Below are 13,391 nucleotides of genomic sequence, written 5' to 3'. Positions count from 1 at the left end.
TAGACGCACCGAGAGAGAACAAGTCCGATTCTTTCGCCTGCGTTTTGTTTCCCAAAGCAGGGAGAGTGGTGAGGAAAGAGAAGAAATATCCAACTTAGGAACATTTATTCACAAGAGGAGACTGATAGTAATGGTTGTTGAGTCAAGTATGCACAAATACGCACTTTGATTTTTTGCCTGTTCGGTCATACATTTGCAAAAGGACAGGGAAAAAAAAAAAAGCAATTTTATTATAAAGGAAAAAAGCAATGTTAAATACCTTCAAATTTTTTTTAATATGCAAGTAGATAAATAATTAAAAATCCAAGTTGCCGCGATGAAAATGGACAGGAAATTGTTCTAACTTTAGACTGAAATTACAATGTTGGATCCAAGTGTCGATGAAGTGAGGTGTAAGTGTAAATGCAAGGAATTTATTAAAAAATACTCTTTCTGTTCCTTAATATAAGATTTCATTTGATTTTTATTTTGATCTTAATTATTAGACCATAATCTACTTTATCTCTCGTACTTATGTATTTTTTTCTAAAATAATCCCTCTAATAATAGTAGTTCAAACCCATAAACTTGATTAGTAAGGATATTTTAGAAAAGACAACACCTATTTATTACAAATAACTAACTTAACTTATTTCCTTAATCTCTTCAAATTAGTCAACTAGCTCTTATAATTAGAACCGGAAGTAATACTACTTCCTGTCTTAATTATAAGATCTTATTTATAAATTACAAATAAGGTCTTATTTTATTTGTAAACTACAAACAAACTCTTATAATTTGAATCGGAAGTAGTATATTACTTCTACTCGATTGATTAATTTGAGAATAAGAAATGACGTTGGGTCTTTGAGTGGGTTGATAAGATCTTTGTCCTTGGATCTCGGGCCTTTAAATAAAACAATTTTCTCAAAACCTTGGGCCGAGACCTTAAATTCAGGCCCACTATCAAAATCCCAAGGCATAGTTCTAGAAGACCCTGAAGCCGACAAACCCAGAATATGGGCCCAAATAGAGGGTTCCAATCTTTAAAGGATATAATTTTGTTCCTAAGCGAAGATTTCGGGAGATATTTTTCTGTCGGAACTTCGAGATATTTTTTGGACCTGAAAGTGCGTGATAATTCTACCGAAGGTAGGAAAAAGAATTAATTCCTTCAACATGAAAATATATAGGGCTATACATTAGGCTGAAGATTTCCTGGTGGTTTCTCCATACATCTTAAAATTTTAAATACTGTAATTCTTAATATAAAACTTAATTATTAAATTAATATTAATTTTAAATATAAGACTTATTTTTATATTTATTAATTTTTTAATATTATTCTTATTGATATCATATCAATCATAATTAAGTAAAAGAAAGTTCCATGATAATTTTGGTTTTCAGTATAAGAAGTATTTCTTACATGAAGAAGGGATAATACTATCTCCGGTCTTTAATATAAGATACTATTTAACTTTTATTTTGGTCCTAAATATAAGACCCCAATTCACTTTGTCTCTCATATTTATACAGTTTTTTCCAAAGTAACCCTTCTAACAATGATAGTTCTAGTCAATATACTTGATTAGTAAGGATATTCTAGGAAAGACAATACCAATTTAGGACAAATAACTAACTCAACTTACTTCCTTAATCTTTTCAAATTAGTCAACTAGGTCTTATAATTAAGACCGGAAGTAGTAAGTGTTTTCAATTTTTTTTAAGGAATTATAAAAATATTCTCTTAAAATTGGAGGGTGCCGTAACGAAGAAGCAATAATGAAAAGACATGGAAGATCCGATCTAACCTCCACACAAAAGGGAACATCTTTTTGACCCAAGAACCAAAATATCCAAGCCTCTTACTATCAAAAAATATCCGAGCCTCTTCATGAGTTTACCAAAATGCCCTTCCCTTACCACTCTATTTACGCCCCTGATGGCTACGTGTATTATCAAGAACTTTGAAGGATTAAAAATAAAGTAGGAAAAAAACAATACAAACTATAAAAAGATAATTTAGTTTATGTATAAATGTAACGGCTATATAATTTATGTGCAAACTAGAAATTTTTCTCCTATCTACAGATTAGCATATTTGATTAGGTTTAAAATTCTAATAAATTATATTATCTACTGTAGCTCAATATTTACTTGTTATAGGAGTATGATTTTTTATTCATTCAAATAGAATTTGAATTAGAGATGCAGAATTTAGAAAAAAAAATTTAAATTATTTATTTATTTCTCTATTTAAGCCTCCAATTTCCATGCTGTCTAATTATGATACTCTACGTTTAATACAATATATTCAAATCTCAATTAAAATATTATTCAAATTCAAAATTAATTAATAATTTCTTCATTTGAGCCTCCAATTAAAATTTTATTTATTTATAATGTTTCCTATTTAATTCAATACATTCAAATTTCGATCAATATGTTATTCAAATCTCATTAATTGAATATATTCAAATCTAATAATATCATACCTGACCCATTTTCAAACTAATCAGGTATTATAGTTGATAATTGATTGATATAACAAGCATAAGATTTAATTTGAATCGCATGAATACGGAAAAAAAAATTTTTTGCGTTAGTATTGATAAATCATATTATTACCTCTTTATTAAATAAATAAACATTGAAAATATTAAGAGCTGCACATATATAAAACTTTCCTGCAATGATTTAACAATTTGGATGTTCATAAAAAAGAGCAGATGGAATCTACGAGAATATTATAATATTACTTTTATGCGCAATCATTATTTTTGAGAAATAAATAAATTGTTGTTGACTGAAAATACAAAAAAGGGCTGATTGGTCAAGTGGGTGTGGATATGAAATTAAAGCGTTTAACAAAAAGGACAGGCCCCCTATGATTAATGAAGAATGCCCCCCTATGGGCCATCCTATTGACTTCCTTTATTTTAAAAGGAAAAAAAATTAGTAATATCTAAATAATAATAATGACGACAATGATAATAATCTACACATTATATATGAGGAAAAGCTGCATTATTTATTTTAGGAAACACCGATTCATTTGAATTAAAAAAGGTGAATGAAAATTGAGAAAAGTTGCATCATTTATGTTTTAATTTGTTAAAAATAGACACACACTTAGAAAGACTATACATTTGAATCTTGTGATTGTACACAATTTTGGATCAAGGATACTCAGTACTTTTGGATGGAAAGAAAGTTAGGGAGAAAAGAATATTAAAAAAGTATTTGGATGAAAATAAAATCATGATTTTAAAAATAATTTTATAATATGCGAAAAGCATCTTAGAAGAGTTTTATTTCGACTTATTTGAAAACACTTTTTGAAAGTATATTTTTTGTTTAACCAAACACCTCCCAAATATCTAAAATAGTTTTTTTTTAATGTGCTTAAGAGTTTTTCTTCATAATATTGTCTCATATTTTCCTCCCACATTTCTCTCCATCTAATTATCCTAAGTTTTAACCTTTTAAGTTGTTTTTTTATTAAAAAAAAAGAGGAATTTTGGGGAAAAAAATCACCACTTGAATAATTGCAATTTTTTCTATAAGAATTTCTAATAGAAAAATCATAATGTGATTTTAAAAAATATATAATTATTGAAAAGTTTTATAATAAATGAATGACAAATTTTATATTATTTAAATTTTATGTGTGTTTATATTCTTTTCTCAGGATCATAGTTTCCTTTCTAATAGCCTATGAAGCTAAAATAACCAATTGTGTATTTGAATGTTCGGTAATATTGGTACTTGTTTTCTACATTTCATATTAAAACGAATTGATGTTATTATTAATGATAATGATGTAAACGTCGCATAAGTAGATGGGTGGCGATGAGAGATTGTAAGAGGAGACAGCAATTAATGCCCACTAATATATTAAATTAAATTCCTTTTCTATGCCAACATTAAATTAAATTCCTTGAACTACCTAATTTAATTAAACAACCCTTGAATGTAAAAAAAAATGAATTAATAAAGAAAACATCTTCTGCCCAAAAATCAATAAAAAAATACCTTATGTTCGTATACTGAAAAGATAAGAAGCAATAAAAGATAAAAGTTGCTGGCAAAAAAAATAATAGATAAAATATTAATTGAAATTCGTTTTTTACTATACACTCCTATGTGTCGAATCAATAAAAAGCGTGGCGTAAAATAGTAGAAGTGGAAACTCACGCTTTGCATTTACGCTTTTCTATTTTTTTATTTTATATAAACTATTTACTTATTAAATACGGAAGAACAATGATTGTATAATATTTAAGGGGTATTTGGAAGGGTATAAAAGTACTTTTAAAAAATACTTTTTCGTAAATCAAAACAAACTCTTTTATATATTTGTTTTGTAACTCGTAAAATTACTTTTAAAACGATGATTTTATTTTTATCTAAACACTTTTTAAACAAACTTTATAAAAGTAGTAATAATTAAGCAATGTTTGTATAATATTTTAGCAAGCTTTATAAAGGCAGTAATAGTAGGTTGGAGGAAAAAAAAAAGAATAGTTAAGATTTAGTCAAAAATTAAAAGCAGTAGTTAGGAATTTTAAAAACTAAAATTATTGCCTATAACTATAAAAAATAAAAATAAATTAACACAGAAAATTTTTTTTTCAAAGTAGCTATTTATTTATTTTTTAAAAAGCCGCCGTCATGGTTAAGAAATTACCTTTTTAATAATTCACAATGGTCAAATTTGATAAAGTTTGAATCTTTGTTTAATATTTTATTAATCCATACCAAACACCCATAGATTGAGAGCCAAGTTTGCCGCCAAAGCGTGAAAAGTGCAAAACCTAATCCGAAAAGAAAAAAAGAAACTTTTAAAAAAACATCAATTTGTCCAGCTCACCCAGAGACGATGCACTTTTTGGACAAAGTTCAATCACACTAGGACGATGAAATTAATAATTCAATTTTTTTTTAACATTAAAGAAACAACATCAGCAATCACATGGACACAGATGGATAGAGCGAGAAAGTCGTATGAATCAACGTGAATGTGGAGTCCTGTGCTGTGCCTTGCCTGTAGGTTGAGCAGTAAACACCGTTCTTTTCCTTCTTCTTCTTCATGTGAGTGAGGGACCGATAAAAAGGAAAGGCCTAACCTTTTCCCTTTCACCGAGAAAAGGACTTTGGCCCCACCTGCATTATATATCTGTTTTTTAACTCTCTGCGATGCACTTTTTATCGCTTTACTTCTGTCACGTTACCTATATACAAATTATAAACATACACATCACCACAAAAATCCCAATTCCATTATTCTCACACCTCACACCTGCACACCCACTTCCCCATAATCTAATCTACACATCCTCCTCCAATTCATATCTATCTGAACAGAGCAGAGGAGAGAGAGAGAGGAGAGAGAGAGAGAATCAGCAGTGTGTTGTGGCGAAAAAGTCCTGCTTCTACTTCTTCTAGGGTTGTTCTTCCCTTTGCCTTCTAATATTTTATATCTTAAATCTCTGAAAAAGAAGTACCCTTTACCGATCTTGTCTTCTCCCTGCCTTTCTTGCCTTGAGGTAATTTCCCCCTCTCTGTTCTTCGCCTTTTTGCTTCTATCTTTCTTCTGTGTATTCGTTGTCACTGCTGTTCGTATTTTTCTGGGTTTTTGAAAGGAGCGGAAGGGGTAAGAATTTACGATTTCTCTGGTTATTGGATAAGATTTGGTGGTATTTGATGCTGTGTTATAGATGTTTCTAATTTTCTGGTCATTTAGAATTGATCTGCTTTTTGCAACCGATCCCTTAGCGTTGATGTTTGGGAAGCTTGCTTGAAAGATCAGGTTGAATTTTTAATTCAGTGAGACTTCAGCTCGAATTCTTGATGATGATGAAAATGTCCTATTTTGAGGTGAAAAAGGTGTTTTATTCCTGTGCTTAAAAATGATAATTCATCCACATCAAATTCCGTTGAAGCGTAAAATGTTTCCCCCCTCTAAATCTGAAGTCATATTGTCTGTGGAAGTCCTTCACAGGAATCAATATAATTATTTTCTTAACTATGATTTACAATCGATTGTCTAGAAAGTATCATTCTCTCTTTCCACAGACAGTTTCTGCGGAAATCGTTTTTGTGGTTTTCTTTTCAAGTCCTCCACCTTTTTGAAAAATAATTCGGATACTTTTAATTTTTTTATACTTACAAACACAAACTCTTCATTCTCTGTTTTATTTGGGGTTATCGGCTGCAACTTCTATATTGTAACCTTTTTCTGTCTTAGACCATGACACCGTTCCTATGTTTAATACTTTAAGTTTGAAATCGTACGTATTTCTTTTTTCTCTTATATTTATATTGCTAACTAAATTGCTTCTTGGCAGCAGTAGAATTTGCAGCTTCAAATTTTTGGCACATTGTGGGAGTTCTTTTGAGTTGCAAGAGACAACAAAATTCTGCTTCATTGACTCAGGAAACAAAGACAATTTTGTTTGGTCATCCGATATTGCTGTTGGATAGAGGTTTGCTAATTGAAGAATTCTTTCTTTAGATAGCAACCTAAGAGTCATCTTAAAGATGGGTTATATATGTGACTTCTGTGGAGATCAGAGGTCCATGGTGTACTGCCGTTCTGATGCTGCATGTCTATGTTTGTCATGTGATCGGAATGTTCATTCTGCTAATGCTCTTTCTAAGCGCCATTCTAGAAACCTTTTATGTGAGAGATGTAATGCACAACCTGCTCATGTACGGTGTTCTGAAGAGAGGATTACGCTATGTCAGAACTGTGATTGGTTAGGTCATGGTCCCACTACATCTTATTCAACACATAAGAGGCCAACGGTCAATTGCTACTCTGGCTGTCCTTCAGCAGAAGAATTTTCTTCAATATGGCCATTTGTCTTGGATATCCCCTCTATGCGTGAAACTACCTGTGAGCAGGAACTAGGTTTGATGACCATTAATGAGAACAGCAACAAGAGTGCCTGTGTTCCTCCAGAAAGCCAGAATTTATCTGGTTCTGCTCAAGTAACTGATTTGCAAAGCTTTGACAAGTCTTGGGTTGGTGCCTCTGCCATACCTGAGTCAAGCTCAGAACGTCGTATTCTAGGGCCATCAACTGGACCTACCAAGGAGTGTTTGCCCAAGGTATTAACCCAAGACCATATTATCAATTTAAGTATGAGCACCACAGCCAGCATTTGCTTTGTTCGGGAGCCTTGAGGGAAATCAGTTCTTTGTCTGTTTGTTTGTCGTTTTGATTTTTTTAGTTCCTGCATAGTAGTGATATTGCAGTTTTATACATTGCTTTGCTTTGGTTTTTTCTACCAACTCTTTCATTGAAGATATATATGTGGAATTAACAAAAAGTTTGTCTCTCCTGTTATTTTGGTGACTCAAACTCAACTGGGTACACTTGGTCAAATTTTAACCTATTTAGTGCATGCCAGTACCCAATTTTGTTGGGCAAGCAAACTGTGCCTCTAAGGACCAACTTGCCAATGAAGGATGTCACAAAATATTGTTCCTACATATGACCGAATATCATACTGTCTCCCCCCCCCCCCCCTCTTCCTTGGGTAGGTTGAAGGGGTGCAAGTAATTTGACTGTGTGCTTTGAGATGGATCCATTTAGGCTACTGTCCTTAGAGGCAAACTGTGTCTCTAAGGACCAACTTGCCATGAAGGATTTCGCAAATATTGTTCCTACATATGAGTGAATATCATATTGTCTTTCTTTCTTCTTCCTCTTCTTCTTCTTTTTTTTTCCCCCCTGGGTTGGGTTGAAGGGATGCAAGTAATTTGACTGTCTGCTTTGAGATGGATCCATTTAGGTTACTGCAGTAGTGTAGGGGGGTATCATGTCTTGCTGAGTAAAATTGCATGATCCATTTTAGGGTTGCAGGACGTTCTCTCTCGACGGGTGCAAACTGTTTCTCAAATGTTTGTTCATGGATTTCAATGACAACGGATGGCATTTGATTTCTTTGTGGAAGATATATTTGTATAATTACCCGTGTAGCTTATAAACATGATAGTTGCTCCTTACCTGGTATGCCTTTCAATTATTGCCAATTATTTATATGGTTGACTGAAGTGAATTACATGTTTTGTAGCTTCTTATGGTGAAATTCTTGTAGCCTCATTTATTCACTTCACTAATCTTTTGCATTTAATATGTAGTTATATTGTCCCAGTACAAAAGATCCTGTGCCATATGAAAATGAAGATGATGATTTGTATGGTGATTTTGACATGGATGAAGTGGATCTGAGTCTCGAGAACTATGAGGAACTTTTTGGTATGACTATTAGTCATTCTGAAGAACTCTTTGAAAATGGTGGAATTGATAGCTTGTTTGGGACAAAGGATGCGTCTGCTGCTGATTCCAATTGTCAGGGATCTATTGCTGTTGAGGTAGTCTATTTTATTTTCCTCTTCGTCTGTGATGGCCTTTTTTTTTTTTTATTTAATCAATGAAGCTTCTTCACTTGATTTCCATTTAACTTTGATCTATCCTACAGTGGGTGTTTTCTTTAAATAATATGAGAAAACTGAACCATTCCATATTCCCATTACTTTTTGATATTGACTATAGCTTTTGATCTACAGATTCAAGCTTCAAATTTAAAATCTTAATGTGATTGGTATTCTTTACATATAATGTTCTAGTGCATCCGCTCGTGTAAATTCTTGTTTGCCTGCATTCATGATTAAAAATAGGCATATAATCTTTGGTTGACTCCTTGCTTTTATCTGATAAAGGATTTAGGTCACTCTGCACGTTTTTTGCCCTCATCTCTTTTTGTTGAACTTTGAGGTTTTGGCACTTTAATTTGATTTTGGTCTGTGCTGAATATGCATGTAAACAAATTGAACTCATGAAGAGCATTTTAAACCTGTACTGTATTTTCTATCTTCTGAGAATCACTATCGTAATATGAGGGGAAAATATCACGTGGAGGTCTGAACAGTGATATGCCTGGTTGTTTGCAACCTTCAAACTTCAATTAATAGCGGTCATGTGATAGGAAATGGATAAATAATGGGAACATCAGTATTTTGGATTACGAGGGTGTTTGGAACACCTCAAAAGCACTTTTCATAAGTACTTTTCTGCAAATCGAGGCAAACTCCTCTACATATTTATTTCGTCGTAAAAGCACTTTTAAAACTATGGTTTTGTTTCTATCCAAACACCCATGTACATCAAGTAATTTACGAAATAGTATGATGTTTAGTTTGCCTATTTTAAGGATTGACATACTTTTGGATTTTGTTTAGCTGACTTGAATTATATGACATTTTGACTTATTTATTTTTTCCTCCTTTCTCTGTCCATATTCTACCTCAGTACTTTGTCTGCTTTATCTCTCTGCCTTTTACTTTTCTCTTTGCTTCCTTCCTCTTAGTAACTGTGGAGAGACATGGATGGCAAAATTGGGGGGGGGGGGATCTCTTGCTTCACTGTTGTGTCTAGGCTTTTTCATGTTGCAGACTGTTGAACATGGGCCTAAATTTACTCAGTACAAGGGAAAACCCAAGGTTTGAATACAAGTGCATATCATGTTAGTGAGGGGTTTTAAGTATTTCTTAATCGGTTCAGTTTTGCTGTGTTTGTTCCATCAGAGACTCCTGTGAAATTGAACAAGATAGATGCTAGGGTTGAGGGGTACTATAACTCTGCATTCCTGTCTGGTCTTTTAGGGAGAATGTTGATGGAATAAGTGCCCAATTATTTGGTGAGATTGAAAAGAGTAACTTAGATCGTAAAATCAAAAAGATTCCTATTTGTGTACAAGTCCCTGTTGGATAACTGAGCTTGTGACTAATCAGGTTAGGATTGGATACTTGGATGATGTGGTTATTTGTGTATTTTCCTTCCATATGCTTTTATTTTTTTCCCTTTAAATAAATAGCATGCAAATCAGTTTGAGCAATAAGATGGTCAGTTGTTCACTGTTCAGCATTAAGTTCGGTCTCATCCTTGTCATGTAGAACTCATGCTGGAAAGAACATGTTTGTGTGGGCTGTGTTAAATGGTGCAGTATTTGTTACATTACTTAATAGTCAGAATGTGTCCAGGGTTCATCGGCTGGACTGGTCAACGCGGTGCAACCAGCATACAGCAATGCAGCATCTGCAGATTCTACTGTGAGCGCCAAAACTGAACCGATTCTTTGTTTTGCGGGAAAGCAAGGGCAATCGAATCTCTCTTTTTCTGGGGTCAATGGAGAGAGTGGTGCTGGAGATTATCAAGACTGTGGTGCCTCTTCAATGCTTCTCATGGGGGAGCCTCCTTGGTGTCCTCCTTGTCCTGAGAATTCAGTACAATCTGCCAACCGCAGCGATGCTGTCATGCGTTATAAGGAAAAGAAGAAGACACGCAAGTAAGCATATTCCGATGAAAATCTATGAATATGATAATTCTGGTGCAACTTCATGCATGGTTGAGAATAAATTACAGTGGTCATAAATCCATAAGCAAGTTTTGTAGATATTCTGGTCATAAACTGTAAAGATCAAGCTGAAAATTGAGTGACACACTGGGGGTCATCATGATTATTTGAACTTGGAAAAAGGAAAAGAAATAAGCTTTCTGATTAGAACTTCTTTCTCAGCACCTGTGGTTTGTTTAGCAAGTTCACTGATGAGGCAAGTAGTGTTCCTTGCTAAATTTTAGTGTAATACCCTACATCTATATCTTACATGATGATGTTTTGTGTAAAGAACCTTTCAAATTGTTATGATGCTATAGTTATTTAGTTTACTCACCTTACAACTTTTGCTTCTTCAGCTGTATTTACTCACCTTACAAACTTCCGCTAGATGATTGAAATGAATTGTGGTTCCCTTTTTAGGTTTGACAAGAAAGTGAGGTATGCCTCTCGCAAGGCTAGAGCCGATGTCCGAAAGCGCGTGAAGGGCCGGTTTGTCAAAGCTGGGGAAGCTTATGATTATGACCCTTTGAGCCCGACCAGAAGCTACTGAGTGTACAACTTTTAACTATCCTCTATAAAAGGAAAGAACAATCATATAGCTGCAAAACAAAAATGTTATCCTTACCTCAGAAATCAAACACAATATCTGATGCATTGTTCTTAGACCGTTCAATGACAAACTATCTGGTTTGATCACAGGACCTAGACTTCTCTTCGAGGGAAAAAAGGAACATAAACGAGGTGGTCCGATGCTTCCAGACATGTAAGCTCCGGAGCGGACTCGGTGACTGTTCTTCACTCTTGAAGGGTATGCAAGATGTAATGTGAACTCACAATATCATATGCACTGCACACCTCATAGGCAATAGGTTCTTATTGCCTCTCTGTTTTAACTCCACAAATCACGCCAAAAAAAAGCAAAAAAGAATCCTCCTTCTTCAGCCTTAGTCACCCCCCGGGTTTGTCGACACATTCTATTTCTATTCTTCTCTGGTGTAGTCATAATGTTATAGACAAGCCTGCCTGTGGCATTATACTATAAGTAGCTCTACTTGGTAGTTGTAGACAAGCTACAAGGTTGTAAGTTGTAATGTTATTTTTGGTTCCTTTTTTTGCTTTGATCTGTACAGCAGATTATGCAGTTGAGGTATAATTGCAGAACAGGGGCTGGGGTTGGAGAAACTGTAAATTCAGTGGACATGTATAGAGTAGGATGAGATGCTACATCATATGCTTATAACATGGAACATGGAACATGGAACAGTCTACAGAAGACTTGTACTGAATAACTAATAAATATGGGAATAATCTACATTATTTATGACTTTTAAATAGTGTGGCTTTTTTAAATATAAAGGAATACTCCAATTTGTATTTTTCCTTTCCATTCGTTGATTATTGATTGAATCACTTGAACCGGGATGCTTGAACGGAGCCTCTCTCTTCAATTCTATTTTACTAGTTCCTGCGTACTTTCCTAATGATTGCATTCCAATGATGATGTACTCCTCTGGTCCTATAAATTATACTAGAAAATGGGTTTTATATTTAGGATCAGAAGGAGTATTTTATTTGATGGATCAAAACATTTCCGTAGAATAATATTAATTTGTGGAAATTAAAAAATTAATTAAATTAATTATTTGTTAAAACGTGGATTGACTTTCTTAAGGTATTTTTTTTTGTTTACTATTCTCTGTATAATTTTTTTTTAAATATGCTCAATTAATAGGAAGGGTTTAGGAAAAAAAATTATAAATTTAAGACACAAAATGGATAGAAATCTTACATTTAAAATTAAGATAATTTTTTATTAGTTCTTACATCAACAATTAAACGTTTCTGCGATTGTATGTTTGGTCCGTGTATAATTTGTTGGTTTTGATTGATTAATGAAGTTAAGAACTGTTGTCACGATGTTTCTTTGAAATTGACTTGACTTTGACATGATCTCATGCTATTAACATACAATTAAATCAATCTATTTGTTTATTTGCCGGAATGAATCAATCTAATTGGATAGGTTAAATTCGATCCAATTAATCAACTAAACTAAGTCGCTGTTATAAGATACTGCTTCCCGTTTGATATTTAATTTGATCTTAAATATAAGATTTTAATTCACTTTATCTCTTATATTTATTTTTTAAAAAAAATATTTCTTATAGAAGTTGCACATGTTAAAAGTTTTATCAAATAGTAGTTCTAACTAATACACATGATTAGCAAAGATATCTCATAGAAGACGATTTCTATTTATTACAAATAAATAAATAAAGTTTTTTTTAAAATCTATTTAAATTAGTTAACTAGTTTTTATATTGAAAGAATCGGAGATAGTAACTTTTTGTGTGTCTAACATAAATTTAATTTTAAACCATGTGAAAAAAAAAGTTAAGATTTTTAGAAATGGAACAGGGATATGAGATATTTTAGTTACACAAGGGATAATAAAATTTAAATTGGCTGGTAATATGATGAGACGTTATTGGAGTTCGGATAGAGAGAGCAAAATTGGTGAACAGAGATCTGATTTGGATAAGATTTTGTTTTGTTTTGGGGTTGGGATAAAGGCGGAGTCCAGATTCGAGGAAACGGCATGCACATGAAACCAAAATTCCATGTGATTCTTGGATTCAACACGTGTCATATTCTAATCCCTCACCAACCCCCCTACTTTTAAAAAAAAAAAAAACCACAAAATGAGATTTTTATCTTAAAATCTTGGAAAAAAAATAAATCAATCAAAAATTAACAAAAGAAATCGCGCGAACATTGGAAGACAACAAATGTCGACCTACTTAAACTTATTGTCACAAATAGGGTCTTAGTATAACAACCAGTAAGAAGTGAATTTAATTTTAAATATAAAACCTTAATTTATTATTATTTTTTAATTCAAATTAATTGTATTAGTTGCATATGTTAAAAGTAGTTTCAATCTAAATGATTTAAGAGAGTATTTAAAAAAATAACACATATTTTTGACAAATAATAAAT

The 13,391-nt window shown here is 32.7% G+C and overlaps 1 protein-coding gene across 4 annotated transcripts; it reads left to right on the top strand.

Moving 5' to 3' along the window:
* The first annotated feature begins 5,310 nt into the window (after positions 1-5,310).
* LOC114734968 (zinc finger protein CONSTANS-LIKE 9) lies at positions 5,311-11,723 on the top strand. 4 transcript variants are annotated; one of them, XM_028922620.1, is made up of 6 exons: positions 5,311-5,531; positions 6,336-7,098; positions 8,134-8,367; positions 10,036-10,340; positions 10,812-10,943; positions 11,091-11,194. In XM_028922620.1, exons 2-5 carry the CDS (start codon positions 6,526-6,528, stop codon positions 10,939-10,941), a joined length of 1,242 nt encoding a protein of 413 aa, XP_028778453.1. In that variant the 5' UTR covers positions 5,311-5,531; positions 6,336-6,525; the 3' UTR covers positions 10,942-10,943; positions 11,091-11,194. The 4 variants fall into 4 exon arrangements, with proteins under 4 accessions (XP_028778453.1, XP_028778451.1, XP_028778452.1 ...); XM_028922618.1 differs by having other exon boundaries at positions 6,333-7,098; XM_028922619.1 differs by lacking the exon at positions 5,311-5,531 and having other exon boundaries at positions 6,526-7,098; positions 10,812-10,972; positions 11,091-11,723.
* Positions 11,724-13,391: the final 1,668 nt, after the last annotated feature.

The sequence above is a fragment of the Neltuma alba genome, unplaced genomic scaffold (genome assembly GCF_004799145.2).
Source record: "Neltuma alba isolate B1F8T4 unplaced genomic scaffold, ASM479914v2 tig00013164_pilon, whole genome shotgun sequence".
In the NCBI taxonomy this organism is placed as follows: domain Eukaryota; kingdom Viridiplantae; phylum Streptophyta; class Magnoliopsida; order Fabales; family Fabaceae; genus Neltuma; species Neltuma alba.
This window is presented reverse-complemented; position numbering and strand designations above follow the sequence as displayed.

Coding starts and splice junctions, on each gene's coding strand:
- LOC114734968 (XM_028922619.1), top strand. CDS start 6,526: ATGGGTTATATATGTGACTTCTGTGGAGATCAGAGGTCCATGGTGTAC. Junction 7,099..8,133: donor CCAAGGAGTGTTTGCCCAAG/GTATTAACCCAA, acceptor TTTAATATGTAG/TTATATTGTCCCAGTACAAA. Junction 10,341..10,811: donor GAAAAGAAGAAGACACGCAA/GTAAGCATATTC, acceptor TTCCCTTTTTAG/GTTTGACAAGAAAGTGAGGT.